The sequence below is a fragment of the Bison bison genome, unplaced genomic scaffold (genome assembly GCF_000754665.1).
Source record: "Bison bison bison isolate TAMUID 2011002044 unplaced genomic scaffold, Bison_UMD1.0 scf7180017864239, whole genome shotgun sequence".
Lineage (NCBI taxonomy): Eukaryota > Metazoa > Chordata > Mammalia > Artiodactyla > Bovidae > Bison > Bison bison.
The window spans coordinates 2,129,785-2,154,317 of NW_011494811.1; the positions used below are offsets into that span (position 1 = coordinate 2,129,785).

A 24,533-nucleotide genomic window follows, 5' to 3' on the forward strand; every position below is an offset into this window, starting at 1 on the left:
CCTGTCCCCATCAAGATATCACCAGGACATCAATATGAAAATAAGACCCGCTGGGTTTCTGTTTTTCACTTCCTCTAATAGACCGAGTTTCTGACTGTCTGAGATAAGGTACTCTCCCTTCATGGGAATGCCCACCACTCTCACCAAATAAATACCACTTCCCTTCAGCCTGCAAACTGCTCTTATGTAAGATGACTGCCAACCAGGAGAGGCGGGGATATGAAGTAAAAAAAGAGATGATGGTTCCCTGCCCTCAGGCTACTTATCATTGAGATTCAGAGAAAAGACTCCATTACTTAACCTATTAAAATAATGAGGTAGGTCCACAGGTATCAGAGAAGTCTGAACGTCCTCTCTGAAACTAGTATATGAGCCCAAATAAGCCCACTCAGCGCCCTCTAAGGACATACCATCATCTCTAGACTCTTTCCATGCCACCCAGCTCGCCCAAAGGCTGGAACAGGAGGCAGACACAGGCATCACACCTCTCCTGGTGCCTCTCTAAACTCTGGCCAAGGTACTCAAAGAGCTGGCCAGCTGGACTGCCAAAGGAAGCTCAGCAAACCACTTTACCTTGTACACTCTCCCTCTTTTGTTCAGGGCAACAAGCCTGCCAGAGATCGCCTGGCTCTCTCCAGATTGTGTCTAATTGGTTCATTTCCTCAGTGTAATTAATGGTGAGCATCTGACAGCAGCTCCCAAAAGCAGGCAGGACTCACACAGGTCCAGTGTGCGGGGGAGGACAGTCCCAGGGGAAGGACTGCTGATTCTCAAGTCATTCCGGCTCTGCTGGGCACTTCTGCCCAAAAAGCCCACATCGTCACGGAACCCCTGAGAGGACCCTGGACATCACCTGGCACTCACTGCATCAGTACCAAAAGTGAGGTCTACAAAGACGCTACGTACAATTCATTCCGGTTCACTAATATTTACTGATGACTGGGCAGGGATCACTGTGCTCTGCTCTGAAAAAGGATAAAAAGATACACACTGCAGGCGCATGTGTGCTCAGCTGCTCAGTCCTATCTGTCTTCTGTGACCCCACGGACTGTAGCCCACCTGGCTCCTCTGTCCATGGGATTCTCCAGGTGAGAATACCGGAATGGGTTGCCATGCCCTCCTCCAGAGGATCTTCCCAACCCAGGGATCAAGCCTGCATCTCCAGCACTGCAGGCAGATTCTTTACCACTGAGCCATCAGGGAAGCCCAAGCACTCCGGGTACTTGTAGCCAAACAGGGGTATGACAAATAAGTCCACATGTGTATTTTAAAAGCTTCTTTCTTCATGGCTTCTGAGTTTTATGTCGTGACACATTTTGGAGAGTATGTTTAGGAAACTCTTCTAAACATACTCTCCAATATTTTCTTCTCAAGTTTTACAGATTGGTTCTTTGTTATGTAAATAACACCTTCGGAGGGGTAAAAAAAAAATTATAGGAAATATATACCTAGAAAAAAATTCAAAAAGTAGGAGGGTGAACACAGAAAAGTAAGCCCTCTTTCCCAGTCACTCAGTGCTTCTTCCCAGAGATACTCCACACAGATTTTACCCTATACATGTCAAAGAATGAGATTAGTGCTGCAAGAGGGGGAGTTCAGAGCAGGAGAGATCAACCTTGTGTGGGGAAGGGCCAGGAATGGCTACTGAAGGAAGCGGCATTTTCAATGGGGCTTGATTTCAGCGGGAAAGGAGGTGGCGGTTTGAATCGAATGCTCCAAAGCAGCAAAGTGTAGATTAAGCCCAGAGAACATCAGGTAGCCTAGGTTAGCTTGACTGCATGAGAAAATTTGTCCAAATAAATAAATAAATAAAATAATGGTAACAGTAGTAGTAGAAGTAATAATATTGTGAAGAAACCATTTTGCAGAGGGGCCCTGGCTACAATAGGAGGTGTTCATACCATATTCAATGGGTGAAATCACAAGAAGAGCTGACTTTGATGTAAGTCAAAGAGAGGAGGAAAAAACCTTTGGAGAAGGTCAGCAGTAGAGCCACCCTCGCATGGGGAAATAAACTGGATTAAAACATTCTATGAGGACCATACAAAAGAGACAAACTAGGGTAGAACAGCCTCAGCATCACGAAGGGACCGCCCCAAGTCCAAGGAAGAAATAAGGAGGTCTCAGAAGGAAAAATCAGAAAAAGGCAGGATTGTTTTAAGATGCCAAGAACATAAGGAAAAAAATACAGCCCTCTTGCCCAATCAGAAAGCAGAGTGGGAGCACCTTGGCAGGGAGCAGGCGTTGGGAGAGGGTCTCAGGGACGCCTGGGCGTCAAAGGACTGGGAAGAACATGAGGAGGATCAAATAAATCACTCGGTGGCTTCCGGGAGCCACTGTTCTGGGCAAGAGGCTGACTTAATCTGTGCATCAGGCTTGCTCTCTCTGACAACCCCAAGTCCGCAGAGGGAGTTTCAAGATCTGTTCTTAGCCCCAAGCAGACAATGAACTCATCTGATTTGGCAAAGCTGCATAATTTTAAAAAGAAGAGGGAGAAAGCCAGAAGATAGAAATTTTACAGAAAAAAAAAAATCAATTAGCTCTCTTTAGCTTCCTTCTCTGCTTCCCATTATCTCTTATAGCCACTTTTTTTGGCCTCCCATGAGCACAGGAATCAGCAAGGTAATTCTTCAGGGTGCCTGTGGAGTGCCCAGGGCACAGCTGTCATGAAGCAGGAGACACAGACCAGATGGGGAGGCAGCAGACGGAGAGGAGGCAGAATGATCTGGCTGGTACTCCCATCCCTGAGCCTAAACCAAGAGCAGAAACCAATAAGAGCCCCCAATCAGCCCTCAGATAATGTGATTTTCTTCTGCTGTTCTGGGGACCAGACTTTTAAGAGGAAGCGAGGAATCAGAGACAAAACAAATTCTAAGATTCCATAACAAATGAATCAAAAGAAGCTCCAGGAATGGCCTTGGAGTCAAAGTGTCGAGTTTAACACACTGTTCAGTTCAGTTGCTCAGTTGTGTCCAACTCTTTGCGACCCCATGAATCGCAGCACGCCAGGCCTCCCTGTCCATCACCAGCTCCCAGAGTTCACTCAGACTCACGTCCATCGAGTCAGTCATGCCATCCAGCCATCTCATCCTCTGTTGTTCCCTTCTCCTCCTGCCCCCAATCCCTCCCAGCATCAGAGTCTTTTCCAATGAGTCAACTCTTCGCATCAGGTGGCCAAAGTACTGGAGTTTTAGCTTTAGCATCATTCCTTCCAAGGAAATCCCAGGGCTGATCTCCTTCAGAATGGACTGGTTGGATCTCCTTGCAGTCCAAGGGACTCTCAAGAGTCTTCTCCAACACCACAGTTCAAAAGCATCAATTCTTCGGCGCTCAGCCTTCTTCACAGTCCAACTCTCACATCCATACATCACCACAGGAAAAACCATAGCCTTGACTAGACGGACCTTTGTTGGCAAAGTAATGTCTCTGCTTTTGAATATGCTATCTAGGTTGGTCATAACTTTCCTTCCAAGAGCCCCTTTTAAAATGAGGTGTGGAGGGCAGGGATGGTGAAGATCAGCTTGAGGAAGGGAAGCAGAATGCAAATACCTAGTTCAGTTAAAAAGACTCAACAGAAGAGACTTCCATCTGATGTCAGTCATCAAGAAAACCCTAAACTCCCACAAATATGTATAAAATAGATAATGAGAACCCACTGCATAGCACAGGGAACTCTACTCAATGCTCTGTAGTGACCTAAATGGGGAGGAAATTCAAAAAAGAGGGGATATATGTATACATATAGTTGATTCGCGTCACTGTACAGCAGAAACACAACATTGTAAAGTAACTATACCCCAACAAAATACAAAACAACACCCCCCACCAACTCCCTCACATCGTGCGTACGTGCCAAGTTGCTTCAGTCGCGTCTGATTCTTTTGTGACTTTAAGTGCCTGGGCTTAAGAAACTGTGTTTAGTATCCACTTGCAGGTTTGAAATAATGTCGTTTTACACTAAAACCAGTGTAGTGGCATTTATAACACAATGGGCACAGAGAAATAGGTGCTTAGTGAAGGTGCTGAAAGAAAGGATGGCCAGAGAAAACTTTTCTAGGAATTCAGAGGAGAACAAAGTGGTTCCCCCAAACCCAGCACATCAACACAGCAGCTGTGGTCACCAAGGAACGCAGCAGAGGCGGTATCACACGTGTCCCTGTGTGACTGTAACTCCATCACACACACGTGTCCCTGCGTGGCTGTAACTCCATCACACAATCAGAGCACCCCTCCTCCTAAGATGCTCTAGCAGGGCCACAGAGCTAAGCGTGACAGGACCAAACCCTCAGAAAGATTACAGTCGACAGGACACAGACATGCAGGGCTAACTCTCATGTAAATGAAAGAAGCAAATTGCTCAAAGCTGAGCTCTTCTATTGGCCCTGGGTGTCCTTCTGAGCAGGGACATCTTTTCTGTTCATCTGAGAACTGCTGGCAACCAGAGGAAGGTGAGGGCCCAGGCAAAGAGAAGCAGGTGCAAAAAAATAGAAAGGGGAGGAAGGAATGGATGGGAAGCAAACACCGAGCACAATACTGTCCCCCAGAAATACAATGCGGCCACAGAGGTGATTTTAGATTTTTCTTAGTCACATTAATCTTAATGATATATTTTATTTAACCAAAATATGCAAAATACACGTTTGCTATCTCAATACATAATATAAAAATTTATTAATGAGATATTTGATAATACTCTTTTCTACAATTATGGCACATTTCAGGTCAAACAAATCTCATTTCAAGTTCTCAACAGTCACTCGAGGCTAGTGGCCATTGTACTGATGGCACAAATGATGGGGGTCTGAGAACAGAAGGAAGGGTTCAGACCACACCACTAGGTGTGAGACCGGAGGGTAAATAGCAGATGAAGATGCCGTGGAGCACTCAGGGTCCCTCAGGTTGTTCTTTAAAGCACTGTTGACATGCTTGCTTTCAAAACCCTTTCTCAATACACGAAGGTTTAATTTCTATTTCTAGCCCTCAAGGCTCTGTTAGGAATAGAGAGAGCCAGAGAGAAAGCAAGGCAAAACGGGGAGTAGGGGTTGGGAAAGGTATTCAAATGTGCAAATTTCTTTTTGGATGTAAGACTAGGAAAATAATAATTACTGCGAAAAGCATTATTACCTGTGCCAGGCACTCTTCTGAGCTCTCTCTTTACACAAAGCAGGTACTATATTTTTTTCCATTTTACAGATTAAAAACAATGAGGCTTAATTTTTTTTTTCCATTTTACCGATTAAAAACAATGAGCCTTGGCTGAGTTGAGTAATTTCCTCCGAGCCGCTCATCTCTAAATGACTCAACAGGCGCTTGGCTCCTGAGCTGCAGGCTTGACTGAGAAGTCTAGGCAGACCTGCAGAGGAGGCGAGGTACCAGTCCATCCCCCAATGGACTAGGCCTGGACCTCTGGAACATCTCGCTGCTCTGGGAAAGGTGTGAGCTCGCTAGTTCAACAGGGAGGTGATTCTCCTCAAGAAAGCCTCTCAAGGAAGCTGGAACTGGGTATTACAGACAAATGCAAGGGGCTGGGGTCGGGGTGGGCGTAGTGGTTGGGTTACCACATCTCACTGTGGTATAAAGGTTTCTTCTAAGGCCTCCCTTAGAAATCTCAGTAATAACAGCTCCTATTCACTGCTGCTGCTGCTAAGTCATGTCAGTCGTGTCCGACTCTGTGCAACCACATGGACAACAGCTCACCAGGCTCTTGTCCCTGGGATTCTCCAGGCAAGAACACTGGAGTGCCATTTCCTTCTCCAATGCACGAAAGTGAAAAGTGAAGTCGCTCAGTTGTGTCCGACTCTTCACGATGCCATGGACTGTAGCCTACCAGGCTCCTCCTATTCACTGACCACCTACTATATGCCAAGTATCAGTCTAAGCACTTTACATGTCTTAACACATTCAAATTTCACAAAAACCCTATAAGAAACGTATTGTTATAACATTATACAGATGAGCAAATGGATGGAGTGAGAGAGCTTAAAAAACTTGGTCACGGTCACCCGGCGAGTAAAGATCTGAACCCAGGAAGGCTGGCTTCCGCTCCATGGCACTGGGCAGTAACAAGGGTTCTGTGTCCAGCTTCTCCTCTCACAGCCCACCTGAGAAAGTGAGCCACAAGGAGGGGAGCCCAGTGACAAAGGCGATCTGTGTGCTGCCTGTGGACACTGGTCTCTCCTGGTCTCAATTTCCATACATGCAGGCGCTGAACCAGAAGGCCTCTGAGGTCTTGTCTGCCATTTGTAAACCTGCGTCAAGTTGGGTGGATGGCCAGCCTCATCGCCCCCTGAGATTCCTCTCCTGTTAGTCCTGCAGCCACTCCAGTTCTGAACTGAGCACCGTGTGGGAGGCTCGAGGAGAAGCGTCCTATCTGTGCAGAAGCGCCCGCAGCCATGTCAGGGCAGAGTCCCACCTTGGGCGCACGGCGGGGGTGGAGAACCAGGCCAGAGGAGGTTGGCTCCTCCAGAGAGAACCAGGGGCTGCTTCTGTCCATCTCTTTCCCCCGCGCTCTGCCTTCCTGATCCCCTAGTCAAACTAGTCACCAGTCTAAAACAGGCAGCATGCAACGAAAGGGAAGAGATGATTTCTCATGCCATTTGCAACCTTCCTCTCCTCTGAGACAAACCTTCCCAGCGGTCAGACAGGAAGCCCATTGTCCAGCCAGGATCCCTTTTCTCATGAGAACTTCCCAAACGCGGGGGAGGGCCAGCTGCGGGCGCTCCAGCCTTTCCCAGGGTGTGGTTCCAGAGCAAGTGGGGGTGAGCAGCAGCAGAAGCCACCATGGCTCAGGCTGCCCTCTCGCAGAGGCCCGGCCCAAGCCCCGCTCCAGGGGACTGAGGCTCACAAGCAGGTCCAGCTTCAGAGGCTGTCCCTCCTGCTTCAGGCCTGCATCTTTCACTCCCCTCACCTCACAGGAGAGGGGACATGCCAGCCGGCAGGTCAGAGCCTACAAGAAGGAAGAACATTTTCTTTATGGCACCTTGCCCCAAACATGAAAACTCCTGTCATCTGAGAGTGGCCACCAAAGTTGTTCTGAAGGAAGCAGTGCTGCTCCTTGGCCTGGAAAGCCTGACCTGAAAGTACAAAGGGTCAGCTGGAGCCCCACCCAACTGTCAAGACTCGGCTCCCAGGTCGCCTGCCCAGGACACCGTCCCAAAGAGAACTAAGCGGCACGGGCAGAGCCTACCCCCGGCCTACAGTGAGAGCAGCCGGGTGAGCTAGGACAGTTCCCCACTGCGTGGGCTTGGGCGGGTCTTCCCATTCCCCAGTTCCCTCACCTGTAAGAGGGGGACAGTAAAGGTGTGTACCTCGTGGGCGCTGTGCAGATTCATCACAATCATGCCTCTCACACACCAAGCAGTCAATAAACAGCAGCTCTATCACCCTCCTCTTTTCTCCACACATCTTCCTGCCTCCCCATAAAGCACTGGCTGTACTGTTGTCTCTGCAATTATTTTCTCACAGGTCGGTCCACCCCACCTCTCCACTAACCCACCCACATACCCAAGCTGTAGGGTAAGCATTTGTTCTGCTTCTTGTATTCCCAGATCTCAGTACAGAAACTGACAGAAACTGACTTCACCTACAAAATTTTGCCCACATTTCAAGGCACTGTCTTTTTAAATGCAAAGGGTCACATGGTTTCTGATTTGAGATGAATCAGGAGCGGATAACAGCTGAAACAGGAGGGAAGTTGGCAGGCAGGGCACAATGTTTAGAATGACATAGTCATAGGACACAACAAAAAACTGGTTAGAACTAACAAGGCCCAAGATGGTGGAAGACAAAACTTCCAGGAGACTCTGAGCCTCTTTATACACTCACTGTAACGCATCAGCTAACTGACACACCGGCCAAGGCCATGACAGGTCTGAGGCCAACCATAGAAAGCTGAAAAGTGGGTGGTGGCCCAGTTCCTGGAAATCCCCGCCCTCTTCCCCAAAACAGTTGGAATAACCCTCCCACTTATTAATCTATGAAATCAGCCAATCCATACAAAGTATAACCACACCACATTTTGGAGTCTCGCTTTCTGAGATGGCCCACACTCTTGTCTGTGGACTGTGTCTCTCTGTAAATAAATCTACTTCTTACCTATCACTCTGTCTCTCACTGAATTCTTTCTGCAATCAGACGTCAAGAACCTGTGCTTCATTAAGCCCTGAGACCAGGTGTGTGATCTCAGTTAAAAGACCTTGGGCTCCATCCTAATCTGAGCTGCGTGGTTTCTAGCAGGGAGACGCCCTCGGCATGGGACATCTCATGTTCTCTAAACTGCCATCTCCCCGTGAAAATACACTCCCAGCCACCAGAATCGGGCCATGCAGAGTCACAGCGTGGTCTGATGGTGAATCAGGGTTTGACCTGGGGGCCTGCCCTCTCCTGGGCCTTACTTCCTAGCAGCCAATACTCACCTTCGTGAAGTGCTTAAGGGGATGGATGAAACTATGTACCTAAAAGTGTCTTGCATCATGCCTGGCACACAGTAGGCACTTTCTTTAAATTCTTTACATTTATTATTCACACTATAAATGTGATTTGTAAATGTAAACTGATTTGTACAAATGTAAACTAATTTCTTACCTGTGGTTTTTGGAATAGGGTAGGGCAAAGACTCCAGCAAAGAAAAGGGATTGCTTCAGAAATTTCTTGATGTCTGGAGAGGGACAGGCAGTGAGAGGAGTAGGATGAGCACTCTGGCTTGCCTGCTGTCCCCTCCTCCAGCTCAGTAATATGCCAGCCCCCTGCCCCACTGTGTTCTCAGCAGAGCCTGAGCTGTTCTTGGCTGACAGAGAAATGAAGATGCTCAGTCATGTGCGACTCTCTTTGTGATCCCATGGACTGTAGCCTACCAGGCTCCTCTGTCCGTGGAATTTTCCGGGCAAGAGTACTGGAGTGGGTTGCCACTGCCTTCTCTGGGGCATCTTCCCGACCTGGGAATTGAACCCAGGTCTCCAGCACTGCAGGCAGACACTTTACCCTCTGAGCCACCAGGGAAGATTAATGGCCTCCATATGGCCTGTTACCCTTTCACCCCTTTTCTCACAGCTCAGGGACTTGAGAGACACGCGGCCACCTGGGGCTACACTCTCACCCCACCCCTACTGTACAACTGAGAAGACGAGCAGGCAGGAGGACCCTTCTCCTGTTGCTGCTCCAGGCCTGGGCCTCACAGTATCAAAAACCCTCCCACTCACCGCAGTGACTTAAGAGAGCAGCACCCACAATTTTCCACCGCCTCCACCCCAGGATGGTGGGATGCCAGCAGGGCTAAGGAGACAGGCCATTCCACGTGCTTAACAAATGATACTACGTTCCCCTGAGAGCAGTAAAGGGTTAAGAGAAAACAGATGTTTATTTTTTCTCATCAGCGACTGCTACTTCCTGGTCTCATCTCCTTTATCCTATCATTGAAGAAGCTGCCCACGTGTCTGCTCTTGCCCTCAGAATTCCCCACCTCTAGGAGGATGGAGGCTGGTCCTCTGCAGGAAGGCCCCAGTCAGCTGCTTAAGGCACTGAGCAACCTCAGAAGGAGAACTGATGAGCGAGTGATAACTGACTTCAGAGTCTGGCTGGGAGTTTACGACAGGGCTGGACTCAGAGTTGTGGTTTCATTCCCAGTCTACCATCTGATGGAAATACCTTATGCCAAGTCTGGTGTCAGGCACACACAGTAGGCCTTCGAGAAACACAAATTTAAATTTAAAACAAATTTAAAGATCTCTGCTGTCTAACAGGGTAGAAGTGATGAAGAGAATTAACATTTATCACCAGGCGCTATGAGAGGCAATTTAAAGTTACTATCCTATTTTTAACTCTCCCATCCTATGAGGAAAGTGGTGTCATACTCAATTTGTTCAGATGAAGAAAGTGATGCTCTGAGCAATTTAGTAGTGGCCTGAGATTACAAATCTACCTGGTAGTAGAGTCTGGATTGAAACTCTGGCATGCCTTTCTCCAGCTCCTTGACTACAGATGCCACCAAAAAAGTTACCCCAAGACCTACAAAAGTGTAGCATGGGGGTGGGGTCCATCTGACAAAAAGTTGCAGTAATTCCTGTTTGGCGAAGAATGTGGACTGGTGAGTTTACCTGTGCCCAGAGAACTCAGCTCATATCTCAAGTGGGGCCACATTTTTCCAGAGAGCTGGGGGGAAAAGGCAAGACGGTTTCCTTTAGTAATCTGTGAGCATTACAAACAATGGAGCTATTTAAGGAGCACGGATCCCAAAGCTGCAAGTGGGAGAGGGCATGGGGGCATTTTCAGCTTGGGAACACCCACCTTCCAAGAGGGATACATGACAGGAAGCCCGCCACTGAGTGCAGAACGGGGGTGTGAGCTACATTTAGATAGAGGGCTGCCCTTCTGCCCACCGCCTAGAATACAGAGGATCACCAGGGCAGCTCTGCCAAGGCCCAGAATAAACAGCCTCTGCTGCGTGCCTCCAAACAGGGAGTCAGGCAGCGCCTTGCTTATGCTGGGTGCTCAACAAGCCACTGCTGCTTGCCCAGGCTCACACACCTGCAGTGAACGAAAGGGAGGAACTGGTAAACTCTAGCCACAGAGGGCGGCAGAAATCAGCTGAGGGGGCAGAAATCAGCGATGGAGGTGACCTGTAACTGGCAAGCGCTACACTTCTTGGAAAAACACCCACCCAGTAATTGAGGGGTAAAGGTCTGAATCATCTTTTCTGAAGAAAGAGATGTGATGGATCTTGCTGTGACAAACAAGGTGCAAATAACAGACTACAGGTCGAAGGCCGGCCATAAAGTGAGCCCTGCACATTCCGTGGGGGTTTGTGTCAGGCCTGACCCTACCACGAGATTAGGAGATATAAAAGGGAAAAGACAAGGCGGTTCTTTGGAGGGTGGGGTGCGTGGCATGGGGAATGAAGTGGCAAGGGCCAGGGGTCATTGCCTTAATCACCTCTGAGCCAACAAAAATGAGGAACACTGTGACCGATGGGCCATGGGAAGATGGAGTCAAAAGTTACAAAATCTATTCATCTGGAGAGTCTTCCTCCATCTCGTGAGGAAGGAGAGTCTCTTCTTTAAATGCCTCATCAGTTTAACCACACTGTTCATACAGCCACCACAGGAAAAGGAGCTTGTCCGGCCTTCTTGGTTTCCTCTGCACTTCCTAGAAAGGGAACTTCCCACCCTCTGCTATCATCAGCTGATCAAGGGTGGTGAGAAGTCTCCCCAGAGGAGTTTTATTCTTCTTTACCCCCAGTCAGTCCTAAAGGCAATCAGTCTTGAATATTCACTGGAAGGACTGATGGATGCTGAAACTGAAACTCCAAAACTTTGGCCACCTGATGCAAAAAACTGACTCACTGGAAAAGACCCTGATGCTGAGAAAGATTGAAGGCAGGAAGAGAAGAGGATGACAGAGGATAAGATGGTTGGAAGGCATCACCAACTCAACTGACATGAGTTTGAGCAAGCTCCAGGAGTTGGTGATAGACAGGGAAGCCAGGGTGCTGCAGTCCATGGGATCGCAAAGAGTCAGAAATGACTGAGCGACTGAACTGAACTTTCAGTTTGTGAGTCTTTCTAAAGTTCTGGGCCAGACGGAGCCAGAGGACTCCTGGCAGATCCCTTTCCTTGTCCCAGGCAGCAGGGAAGGCCAGAGTCTCTCTCACCTCCTGTGAATTCACTCACATCAGACCCGCTGTGAGGTCCATGGCAGGGCCCCTGCCCTCAAGCGCTTTCTCACATGTCTGGGACCTGCTTCCCCTTTGATTTTAGCTTGAGTATTTATTAGCCTGGCTGTGACAGGCTGTCAAGATCTCTTGATCATTAAACAAAGCAAACGCAAAACAGATTAGTGAGCTTCAGGGACAGAGTCTCAACCGTGCTTTTTATTTGTCCATCTGAGCCCCACCTTCCTGTTGCCTCCCCTGCCTCTCTCAGGTCTTTGGGCCCCTGCGCCTGGTAAGCCACTTGTGACTGACCAGACAAGATTCCGGGTCAGAAGACATTGCCTGTTGCAGCCTCAGTCATTTGTGCGTCAGAAGATACCTGTGTCCAAACATCACACAGGTGAACAGAAAATATCCTTTAATCTTTTATCTTCCAAAGAATGGTTTAATGACTTTCACCCATTAGAAGAGAGTTAAAAAACACTTGCAAACCTTGATTCTTATTCCCTCTGGATTTCTTTCTACTAGGAATGCTTTCTCAATATAACATTTTCGTATCTATGAGCCCCGACCAGTGTGCCAGGTTGGTGACAGAACTTCGAGAGTAAATAATACATCCCTGGTGACTCGGACGGCAAACAGTCTACCCGCAATGCGGGAGACCTGGGTTCGACCCCTGGGTTGGGAAGATCCCCTGGAGAAGGGAATGGCTGCCCACTCCAGTATTCTGGCCTGGAGAATTCCATGGACAGAGGAGCCTGGCAGGCTACAGTCCACGGGGTCACAAAGAGGCAGACACAACTGAGCGACTTTCACTGTTCCTGAGGAGACTTCACACTCTTTGGGGGTACAGATGAGGCGCCCTAAGTAGGTTATAATAATAATAACATCTACTCTATCTCCTAGAGTTCACCTAAGGATTGCATGTATCCATCTGTTCTTTCAATAGGTTTTTACTAAGCACTACAGCACTGTGGCAGGCAATGGGGAAGGAGGGTTGGGAAGGCAACAAAGATACCGACCCTACCTTCTGGGAGCTTGTGGTCTAATAAATAACCACAGGAGACACATGTTAGAAATCAATCTGGGCTACACTAGGAGGTTCTGAAGAAGGGTTAATTCAACGGGGGAAGAGATCAGAAAGGAAGAAAGAAATGATACCAGAACTCCAAATCTAGAGGTAAACAGGACTGTGACATGGGATGAAAGACTGTGACTTGCATAAAGGAGGGGGAAGAGCATGCAAGGGGGAGCAAGGGGGAGACAAAGGCATAAGCAGAGGAGCAAGAAGAGGGTGTGTGTGTGTGTGTGTGTGTGTGTAGCAGGACATAGCTGGAAATTCAGAAAATCAGGGAGGGCCCCAAATACAAATCTGAATAATGAAAAACTCTTGGGTTCTTCTTCCCTACTACTATTATTACTACCAATAAAACGAAAAGCCGGCTCTATGTTTCTAATCCAGCTGAAGAAACCATCTGAATCTCCCTGCCAACTCTGGCAACTAGTTTTCAGTGGAGCTGGGGTGCAGGTGTGGCAGAGCCAGGGCAGCAGAAGGACCGAAAGAAACCATGTGAGCTCTCCGGTGCAGATGCATCATGTGTCTTAAGTGTGCCAAGGTGAGGGGGCCCGGGAAAAACTGCAGGGACTAGAGCAGAGAAAAGGAGTACAGAGATGTCCTGCGGTCAATTTCGTTCCCAGGGTTCTCTCACACAGCAGCAGATGGCCTATCCCTGGAGGACTCAATCTCGGAAAACAGCTGCTCCCAGATCCCGGTCTAACAGCTGGGGTCACAGGACCTCTCCGCGCAAGCTGAATGCCAGAAATCAATGGGTTCCATTGTGCCTGAGCTCTCATGTCCAGGCTCATGCCCTAGGCCTGCCTGGAATTGAGGACTGAGAAAAATAAAACTATACACTTTGAAAGACTGCACTTGCAAATTCACGGAAAGATATAGTATTATAAAGTCCAATTTCATTTAAATTACCTTGACTTTGCTAGGAAACTATTGAGATGCTAATTATTTGAGAGATAAAGGAGAGTGGGGGCGGGGGCAGGGAGCAGAGGGACAGATCATAATTGGAGGAAAACCCCAAACTGTCTCTGGCCCTCCTCGTCTTCCTGCCCATGGCACAGAATACCAACCAAACCAAAAAGCAGGCGAGATGTCCCATGTACTGGAAAAGGGGATAAAAATCCATAAAACGGTGTGTGTGTACACAGAGGAGTGTAAGTGTATGATTACATAATTAGGCACATTAAAGTATTTATACTGCTGAGACTAAAAGCCCCCACTCAAAGGCATTCCACCAAAGTTGAAAGGGGAAAAAGAAAATAGAAAATAAAGCATCTAATTGCAATCTTCCACAAAGCCAGACATCCCCAGCTGGTGCCACAGCTGAATTCTCTTAATTAACATGTTGTAATGGCAAGTATGAAAGACACTGTATGCTTATCAACTCCATGCCTTGGCTAGCCAGGCATGGGAGAAGGCCACAACGCTGCTATAATTAAAGATTTTTCTCTTTCCATTATAATGGTACCCTGGTGTGGGATGTCAGTGGTTTTTGCTTAAAAACTTAGTTGTTTAAAGCACACATATAATAAAACTCTATACTCACAAAGTCAAGGACTGAGACTGGAGTATACAAAAGAGTTCACAGTCCAGGCACGAGTTTCTAGTTTATTTTTGGTGGTTGATTTTCTCTTACCTCCCCAAACCTGGGACTTTTCCAGTTAGAGAAAGCCAGCAGTGTTTGAGCAGCCTAGCCTTTTAAATAAACGCAGCCCATCTGACAGCTTAAAATCATAGGTTAAAAGTATCTAAATAGAAAAAAGATGACAGACATCAGCATATAAATGAGTAAACTGCCAGGGGAAAGGCCTTGAGAGTAGGTCAACATGGACTGTGTTCCAAGGGACAGATTCAGCCCCAGAAGCCCAGAAGGGCCTTGCACCCTTACAAACAGGGTTTTGTTTCTGCACAATTCTTGATCACAGGGGAACCTGGTTATAGTTTTTCCATTTCTCCAGAGAGAGCCCCCCTGAAGTCAAATGATAGGTTTATATATTATAATATATATAAAGAAGATGGGCTCTCAGGAAGCCAAACGAGATGCTAAAATGCCTAATAATGCTTTGCCTTTTATACTCCTGGACAGCATAACTCAGGTTTTTGGTTTTTTTTTACACTATTCTTTAACTATGTTCTTCCTCTTCACCACTGAGGAGGGCCGTTGACTTAAGAGTCAGCAAATGCTCAACCAACACTAATGATCCCAGGCTCTTGGCATGCTGAACTTCAAAATCTTCTCCTCAATTATTATCAGCTTTAGAAGACCTGCCCTTCTTATAACTACCATCAGCAATGTCATTTTCCCATTTTCAACTCATCCGTAGAGAATAAAGGGCCCCAAATCCAAGTTACTGCTGCAACATACACGGCTGCACAGATGGAGTCTGTGAGGCTGCTCAGAGCATGCTGCAAGCTGGCAGGCAGCCACACCCCAGACCCACCGCCCATGAGGTTTCCTTCTCAGCTGCTGCACCAAAGTCCAAACTCGTTACCCAAAAGGCAACTGCGGTGTCAATTTACAATGTACCAAAGTACAGGTTGTTTCTAAGACAAACTTTTAAAAGCTGACTGCTCAGCACTGTTTCAGAACCACCTCACGAGGTATCCGATTTGCACTCTTTTGCCCCTTACACCCTAGCCCCAAAGGCCCGAATATGAATGAGGAATGTGTCTAAGGATCACTGGCACTCAGCAACACACACATACCTGCACTTCACAAAGAAGCCAGGACTGCAGCCAGGGTGCATAGGTTTGCATGGCACCAAGGGAAGCCAAGCTAGTCGGCACACGCCACAGGCCTGTTACTCATCCTGGGTTTCCGATTCTCTCTGCCTTGTTGATGGAAAAGGCTTGTTACATGTGCAGGTGGCGATCCTGAGTCTTCGCAGGTACTTCTCGCAGTGGAATAATGTGAGCAGAACAATAGTCTCTCCCTCCCCACCTCACCCCCAGCTGCTGGGAGTAACTAGGCCTACAGGAAAGAGAATCCATGTGCTTCATAGACTCCACAGGAGTGGGTGGGCAATCCTCTGGGGCTAGTCTATTTGTACTTGCAGTCCATGTGCAAAACCAAATGAAACCATACACTCCAAGATGGCAGAGAAGTTGCAGAGCAACTGATTCTGAACTGTGGGCCTGCTGCTTTCTCTCACACAATCCTCTCAATTTTCCCAGCCAGCCTCACCTCTCTGAGGGACAAAGATAATAAAGAGCAAAGAGAGCTGTGTGTGTCACAGAAATCCCTTGCATTCCTATACACTAACAATGAGAAAACATAAAGAGAGATTAAGGAAACAATTCCATTCACCATTGCAAAGAAAAGAATAAAATACTTAGGAATATATCTACCTAAAGAAACAAAAAGACCTATATATAGAAAACTATAAAACACTGGTGAAAGAAATCAAAAAGGACACAAATAGATGGAGAGATATACTGTGTTCACCGATCGGAAGAATCAATATAGTTAAAATGAGTATACTACTCAAAGCAATCTATAGATTCAATGCAATCCTTATCAAGCTACCAACGGTATTTTTCAGAGAACTAGAACAAATAATTTCACAATTTGTATGAAAATACAAAAAACCTCAAATAGCCAAACCAATCTTAAGAAAGAAGAATGGAACTGGAGGAATAAACCTGCCTGACTTCAGGCTCTACTACAAAGCCACAGTCATTGAGACAGTATGGTACTGGCACAAAGACAGAAATATAGATCAATGGAACAAAATAGAAAGCCCAGAGATAAATCCATGCACCTATGGACACCTTATCATTGACAAAGGAGGCAAGAATATACAATGGAGAAAGGACAATCTCTTTAACAAGTGGTGCTGGGAAAACTGGTCAACCACTTGTAAAAGAATGAAACTAGCTCTTTGAGGAAGACGTGGTCGAGGCTGCCATGGACCTTTGTGCCGCCCGCTCCTGCTCCTGACTCACCGCTGTTCGCTCTCACCGAGGAACAAGCCAGTCAGGAAGCCACGCCACAGCCATGGCCTTTAAAGACACCGGCAAGACTCCCGTGGAGCCAGAGGTGGCCATTCACCGGATTAGGATCACCCTCACCAGCCGCAACGTGAAGTCTCTGGAGAAGGTGTGTGTTGACCTGATCGGAGGCGTGAAGGAAAAGAATCTCAAAGTTAAAGGACCAGTTCGGATGCCTACCAAGACTCTGAGAATAACTACGAGGAAAACTCCTTGTGGTGAAGGTTCTAAGACTTGGGATCGATTCCAAATGAGGATCCACAAGCGACTCATTGATCTGCACAGTCCTTCTGAAGTTGTCAAGCAGATCACTTCCATCACTATTGAGCCGGGAGTCAAGGTGGAAGTCACCACTGCCGATGCCTAAATCAACCTTTTTAATAAATCAATAATCAGTTGTTAAAAAAAAAAAAAGAATGAAACTAGAACACTTTCTAACACCATACACAAAAATAAACTCAAAATGGATTAAAGATCTAAACGTAAGACCAGAAACTATAAAACTCCTAGAGGAAAACATAGGCAAAACACTCTCTGACATAAATCACAGAAGGATCCTCTATGACCCACCTCCCAGAATATTGGAAATAAAAGCAAAAATAAACAAATGGGGCCTAATTAAAATTAAAAGCTTCTGTACAACAAAGGCAACTATAAGCAAGATGAAAAGACAGCCTTCAGAATGGGAGAAAATAACAGCAAATGAAGCAACGGACAAAGAATTAATCTCACAACTATACAAGCAACTCCTACAGCTCAATTCCAGAAAAATAAATGACCCAATCAAAAAGTGGGCCAAAGAACTAAACAGACATTTCTCCAAAGAAGACATACAGATAGCTAACAAATGTATGAAAAGATGCTCAACATCACTCATTATCAGAGTAAAGCAAATCAAAACCACAATGAGGTACCATTTCATGCCAGTCAGAATGGCTGCTATCCAAAAGTCGACAAGCAATAAATGCTGGAGAGGGTGTGGAGAAAAGGGAACCCTCTTACTTACACTGTTGGTGGGAATGCAAACTAGTACAGCCACTATGGAGAACAGTGTGGAGATTCCTTAATAAACTGGAAATAGAACTGCCATATAACCCAGCAATCCCACTGCTGGGCATACACACTGAGGAAACCAGAATTGAAAGAGACACATGTACCCCAATGTTCATCACAGCACTGTTTATAATAGCCAGGACATGGAAGCAACCTAGATGTCCATCAGCAGATGAATGGATAAGAAAGCTGTGGTACATATACACAATGGAATATTACTCAGCCATTAAAAAGAACACATTTGAATCAGTTCTAATGAGGTGGATGAAACTGGAGTCTATTATACAGAGTGAAGTAAGCCAGAAAGAAAAACACCAATACAGTATACTAACGCATATATATGGAATTTAGAAAGATGGTAACGATAACTCTGTATGCAAGACAGCAAAAGACACACAGATGTATAGAACAGTCTTTTGGACTCTGTGGGAGAGGGAGAGGTTGGGATGATTTGGGAGAATGGCATTGGAACATGTATAATATCATATGTGAAAGGAATCACCAGTCCAGGTTTGATGCATGATACAGGGTGCTTGGGGCTGGTACACTGAGATGACCCAGAGGGATGGGATGGGGAGGGAGGTGGGAGGGGGGTTCAGGATGGGGAACACATGTACACCAGTGGAGGATTCATGTCAATGTATGGTAAAACCAATACAATATTGTAAAGTAAAATAATTAATTTAAAAATTAATAAATAAAGTGAAGCATTAAAAAAAACACAACAACAAAAAAAAGAGAGGTGTGTGTGTGTGTTAAGTTGCTTCAGTCTTGTCTGACTCTTTGCGACCCTATGGACTACAGCCTACCAGGCTCCTCTGTCCATGGGATTCTCCAGGCAAGAACACTGGAATGGGTTGCCATGCCCTCCTCCAGGGGATCTTACCAACCCAGGGATCAAACCCACGTCTCTTAGGTCTCCTGCATTAGCAGGAGAGGGTTCTTTACCACTAGTGCCACCTGGGAAGCCCAAAGACAGCTGGGCCTTCTGCAAATGTGGGCTGGCCCATTACAGTCAAATCTTGTTTTGTGGACTACTCTGTTACTCAACTGTTAAAAAAAAAAAAAAAGGCGATTACTCAGAATGGGTTTTAGCATTTATCTACCAGCAATCTGAACAGTGTGTCTGGGGCCTTAGTTTTCACAAAAAAAAAAAAAAAAAAAAAAAGGGAAAAAACCACTGGTCTTTAAAAGCAGCAACATGATGTCAAAGCTAATGTCTTGAGGCTTCAAGCTAAGCCCTCGTCCCTCTCCTGCACCAGGGCCCATACCCAGAGTGGCAGCTGAGCCTCTGCTGGCCTACACCCTGCCCTGGTGACAGGCTGGGATGATCCCCAAAGAGGAGCCGCTCACTTCCCAGGGTTCCAAACCTGATGCCTGCCCTGGACATGCTCTGGGTCCGTGCCAGGGAGCTTGGGGTGGGTCAGCTGGGAGGGGCAGGCCCCGCCCAGGCCCAGTGGCTGGTATGGAAACTGTCACTATGTTCCTGACTTAGGCAAACTGGGCAGTACTTCCCTTGGCAATCATTTACTCTTCCCTCTTTCTATTGGAACTTAATAGATCTTGCGATGATGTGTTTGTCCCCACTGACGCAATCTCCCTCAACAATAATTTATTTTCTCAATTTTCACTTTCTATAAACAGCAGCTACTAGTAGTCTATTAAGAAGAATACTTTCTGACTGATCCTCTTTGGTATTATTTATAGTCCAAAGCTACCCAAACTCCTTATTTACGATTGTGAACGGGTGGAGGGCATGGGTGGAGGGCACAGAACTCAGCACGGGCAAGGATTCTGCATGATGCACCCCGACTCCTGATTAGGCACAAGGTGACCCATGTTGTCTGGATCTGAGCAATCATCCCTGGTCAATCCCAACCTAAAACGAGCAGCATGGAACCCACCACACTTCGTGCCTGGCTCCACTGGGCCCACCTGGGCATAGCACCTCCACAGGGGCCCTAGTCAAAGTTTAGCTCGAGCTGGCACCTAACACCTGCTCCTAGCCAGACAGCACTAACCTCATGGCCTAAGTTGCTGTGCCCTGCCAGGGGAAGCTGCAGGCGGCCACAGGCCACGGGCAATGTGCGACCAAGCTCACCCAAGACAGAAGCCATGTACCAGGCCATCCCTCTCTCCAAGGACCCAAGTACGACTTCCTCCCAAGAGCGGTGGATGGAGCTGGGGTTCTCCTCCTGCCCACCTGAAGGCATATTCTAGCTTACTCTGGTCAGCTAATATTCCCCAAAGCCACATTTTTCCTAATGCTGCTACTCTCTTCTCAGAATCTGAGAAAGGCTGCCCATTTCTTCCTGTAAGTCTAAATGTTTCTCCTGGATGTGCTAGGCCCTCCACAATTTGGTCTGTCCTGTTTCTCCGACGTCAAGTCCCGCTAGGCTACCCCCACCATTGGGCTTACTCACCCACGTTCGTGGCCTCAGGTCAGCCTGCTGGCTCTTCTCAGCTCCTCCTTCCCCTCTCAAATGTCCTTTCTTACCCGACATCAGCTTAACACCCCCCTCCCCCGACAGTGCAAGGCCTGGCCTCAGTGCTCTCTTCTGTAGGAATTCCCTTTCTCTGAAATGAAGTGCCCACGACTTCACAATTTAGCCCACACTTACTACTGTTTTGTTCACCGTTGCTATGCGTGAGTTGGTCTTGCCTCTCCAGGGTACCATCAGCATCTCAAAAGAACAGCAAATCCACGTTCTCCAGCCTGGGCACACTGAAGGCACTGGACAAAAACGTGATAGAGTCTGTGCCCAGAAGGGCTGATACCTCTTACAACATGGACTGTTTAAATGCTTAAAAAGACCCCCGTTCTTGCATCTCAGGGAGTCTCTCCCCCTCAACACCCAATTCCTGGACCCAGTCCTGGCAAATCCTGACACTTCTGCCTGCAGAGAGCGAGCATTCCAGCTCTCATCAAAGCGTTAAACAAAAGATTTCACAACACCCCCATCCCGCTTCAGGCTCCAAAGCTCTTCAAGGGCACCCTGTTTAAACAAGAGGTGCGGTATATTTTTGGGAAATGATGAAGCAACTTCCCATAAGAGAAAAGAAAAAAATTCCCCAAGTGCAAAAAGGCTTCTTTAAAAAACAAATATAACACCCTGCCTTGCCAAGGGCAGAGAGAAAGAATTTGACATCCAAGCTCTTCATCCTTGGCAAAGAAGCCTGCTGTGCAGGAGCAGGAGAGACAAGCTGTGGGGGGTGGGAGAGGGAAGGAGGCAAATCCTCCTGGCCAGGCGTAGAGTGCAGCACTTCTCAGAGCTGGTGGCCCTACCTAATGCCTCATTTCATTCTGCCAAGGTGCCGTGGAAGCTCCCCATCTCCTCCTTCTCTTCCTGGACTCCTTCAACAGCAGATGTGACCCCGTCAAGCTGGGTGCTAATGCAGTATTTCACACCCACCAGAGGTACTTCCACTTAAAAGCAACCGCACAGGGAATTCTCTGGCGGTCCAGTGGTTAGGACTGGGTGCTCTCACTGACAGGGCTCAGGTTTGATCCCCAGTCAGGGAACTGAGATCCCACAAGCTGCACCACACAAACAACTATGGTAACTCCTTTGGAGGAGTTGCTTAGTCACTAAGTTGTGTCTGACTCCTTGCAACCCCATGGACTACAGCCTGCTGGGCTCCTCTGTCCATGGAATTTTCCCAGCAAGAATACTGGAATGGGTTGCCACTTCCTTTGGAGGATGGTAAAATCCTTTTGCAATAATCGCATTCTTCTTCTTTTTTTTTTTAATGGGGCGGTCTGTATGTTTTGTATTTTATACATTATGTTTGATCATAAGGATTATTTTCTCACATATTCCAGAGTGTCTGCATTTCAGGGGAGGGTGCACGAACAAACTGGGTTAGGAGGAGAAAATTCATATCATTTTGCTTGATCTGCAAGGCTTACCTAACTACTCCTCATCTTTCATCTTTATAACTACTGCTAATCAAACAGTACAGCAACATTAGCAGTACTTTTCAAGTAAGAAAAAAGAAAAGCATCACCCGCAAAGGAAACCACTCAGGTCCATGTCCATATAAAGGCCTAATGTATTCATACCCAGTAACCAGCATCTATGTGTTCAGACCTCACTTTGGCATAAGCCCCTTCTCCCTGAACTTGAGAATTCATGCCCATATGGCCTGTTTGCATGAACCAGGAGGCAGCGTGCAACAGATCAATCCTAGCTTTGCCCTTATCAGCAACAGAGCAAAGAATAACTTGGCCCCTTCTGCTTCTTACTCTCCCAATCTACCTAGTGACCATTCTCAAGAACCAATGAAGGGCCATTAAACAAGCTGTCAAAGAAAGTCACGTCTTTCAGACACAATAATGATGTGAAGAAGGCTCCTGCAAGCTCAGAGTCTCTGACTTGCAGCCCCTTCTTAGGTCCCCACCCCAACCTCCTACAGCAAGCACACAGGCCTGCAGGAGTTCATGTGGGAGCCCCATTTCTCTAGAACCATGTGGATTCCTGCTACAAAGCTCTTTCAGAAAAGAAGTTAATCTACCTAGTCTGCATCTTTAACAGATTTCCAGAGTTTGTGGAATTTTCTTTTTTTAAGCTGCTGAAGGGGAAGCAGGAGTCTGGGTGTGGCTAAATGGGAAACACAACACCATCCAGAATTCCTTCCCTGAGCAGCGCCTTTCTGCTGGCAGCGTTATCGCATACATACAACTCATGCATCACTTTCAAAATACGCTAGTCAATTTGAAATAAATGTCAGTTTATTATTTTTTTTCAAAACGAGCAGTAACTGTGGGGGACCAGGTGCTTTCGTTTGTCTGTTCAGCACATTCCCGCCCTTGCAAGTAAGACATGCTGGAAGACAATTTATTAGGATGTCTACATCAGCTCCTTAACCACAAAAAAGAAATCCCCTTCGCTTGCGGTTACTAAAGACCCGGAGTGCAAAGTGACAGGAGTCAACGCAGTAAACAATTTATGGGGAAGGAACTTGCGGGAAGGGAAGGAGATGGGAGCAGCTGTCCCCCAGAAAAGCCACAAGTGAAACAAAGACTAAAAAGAGGTCAACTCCAAGTCTTCATTTTAATTGGAAAGGCGGAGTTAGTAGGGATGAAAGATGAAAGGGATCATCTTCTTAGAATCTGTATTTGAGTTTTGTGGGGCCTGGCTAAGAGTCAAACAAGCTCTCCCCTGACACATGGGGCACATACAAACACCTCTAGAACATAACTAAGGGGTAAATAATATAATTTACGGTGTCGCTTTACTGAAAAGATCGGCAATCAAAGCAGCATCTGAGGTGGAGGGAACAGCATCAGCGAGGCACTGGGTGCACATCTGATGGTGTGTCATGGGAATAAACGCCTGGTGGCGTTTCCTGGATGGAGCATAGGCTAGGGAAGTGGCTGGAGAGATCGCACAGGTGAGGGTACAGACCTTAACAGCAGCCTCACAGCAAGCTTTGAGTTTGTTTTTGTTTTAAGGGGAGAAGAATCATGCTAAGTCTGAGATTTTTTTTTTTTTTAAACTTTACAATATTGTATTGGTTCTGCCATATATCAAAATGAATCCACCACAGGCATACACGTGTTCCCCATCCTGAACCCTCCTCCCTCCTCCCTCCCCATACCATCCCTCTGGGTCATCCCAGTGCACCAGCCCCAAGCATCCAGTATCGTGCATCGAACCTGGACTGGCGACTCGTTTCATATATGATATTATACATATTTCAATGCCATTCTCCCAAATCATCTCACCCTCTCCCTCTCCCACAGAGTCCAAAAGACTGTTCTATACATCAGTGTCTCTTTTGCTGTCTCGTATACAGGGTTATTGTTACCATCTTTCTAAATTCCATATATATGCATTAGTATACTGTATTGGTGTTTTTCTTTCTGGCTTAAGTCTGAGACTTTGAGTTATGCTGCCTGCAGGGTAGAAGACAGATTTGAGGGGAGGGAGGTAAGGAATATACTGGGAACAGAGAAACCAGTTAAGAGTCTAGTGAAAGGTGAGGCCTTGGATGTTAGCAGTACTTTTTTTTTTTTTCCCCTTAAAGGGGGCTACCATTTATGCCCCCAACTGTAGTTAACCTGGCAGCTGCCTGCCTGCACACTGCCCCCACCCCCCTGCCCAGCCAGCCCGCCCGGACACAACCAGGAAAAAGAGAGCTTCCTGGTTCCTTCTCTAAAAGGAACTCAAACGTCCAGTGGAAAATGGGGGCTTTAGAGAGAGTAGGCGCTTCCAGAATCCCTGTCACTGGTGAGTTCTGGTCCTTGGACAGCAAGTTGTGATGAACTAATAAACACAAGGATCCAAAATCAGAGTGCACCAGCATCTCAAGGAGACACAGCAATAAACTGCAGAATGCTGGGACCCTCTCTTAAACAAAGGATCTGGGAAAGGTGACTAAATCCCTGCCTATCCTTCCATCCACACTGCTCCCCTCACCCCAAAAAGCTCAAAAAAATTCTGCTATAAAAAAGGCATGGAAAATGTTCTATTAAGGCTCTACAAATGTTCTGAGAAGGTATAAAATTAAGTGGCTGAAGGGCCTGGGAAACGGCAGACAGCACCCACAAAAGCACACTAGTAAACTTCCAGAAGAAAGACTTCTGTGGTGGTCCAGTGGTGAATCCACCTGCCAAAGAAGCAGATGCCAGTTTAATCCCCGTGGTCCCGGAAGATTTCACACGCTGCGGGGCAACTAAGCCTGTGCGCCACAACTACGGAGGCCCCACCCTAGAGCCCCTGCTCCACAGCGAGAGAAGCCCGTGCACCGCAGCTAGAGGAGCCCCCACTT

The 24,533-nt window shown here is 47.0% G+C and overlaps 1 protein-coding gene and 1 pseudogene across 6 annotated transcripts in view; one reads left to right on the plus strand and one right to left on the minus strand.

Annotated features, from left to right (window-relative positions):
• The window catches only part of SUSD6 (sushi domain containing 6), a 94,638-nt gene that overhangs the window by 11,029 nt on the left and 59,076 nt on the right, over window positions 1-24,533 (minus strand). The window contains exon 1 of one of the 6 annotated variants that reach the window (XM_010846692.1): window positions 20,381-23,288. The exons of the other annotated variants lie outside the window; for them this stretch is intronic. Coding sequence (XP_010844994.1) covers window position 20,381 — 1 coding nt within the window. The 5' untranslated portion in view covers window positions 20,382-23,288. Of the gene's footprint in view, window positions 1-20,380; window positions 23,289-24,533 lie in introns of those variants that run through there. 6 annotated transcript variants of the gene reach the window in all.
• LOC104993438 lies at window positions 16,534-17,120 on the plus strand (annotated as a pseudogene).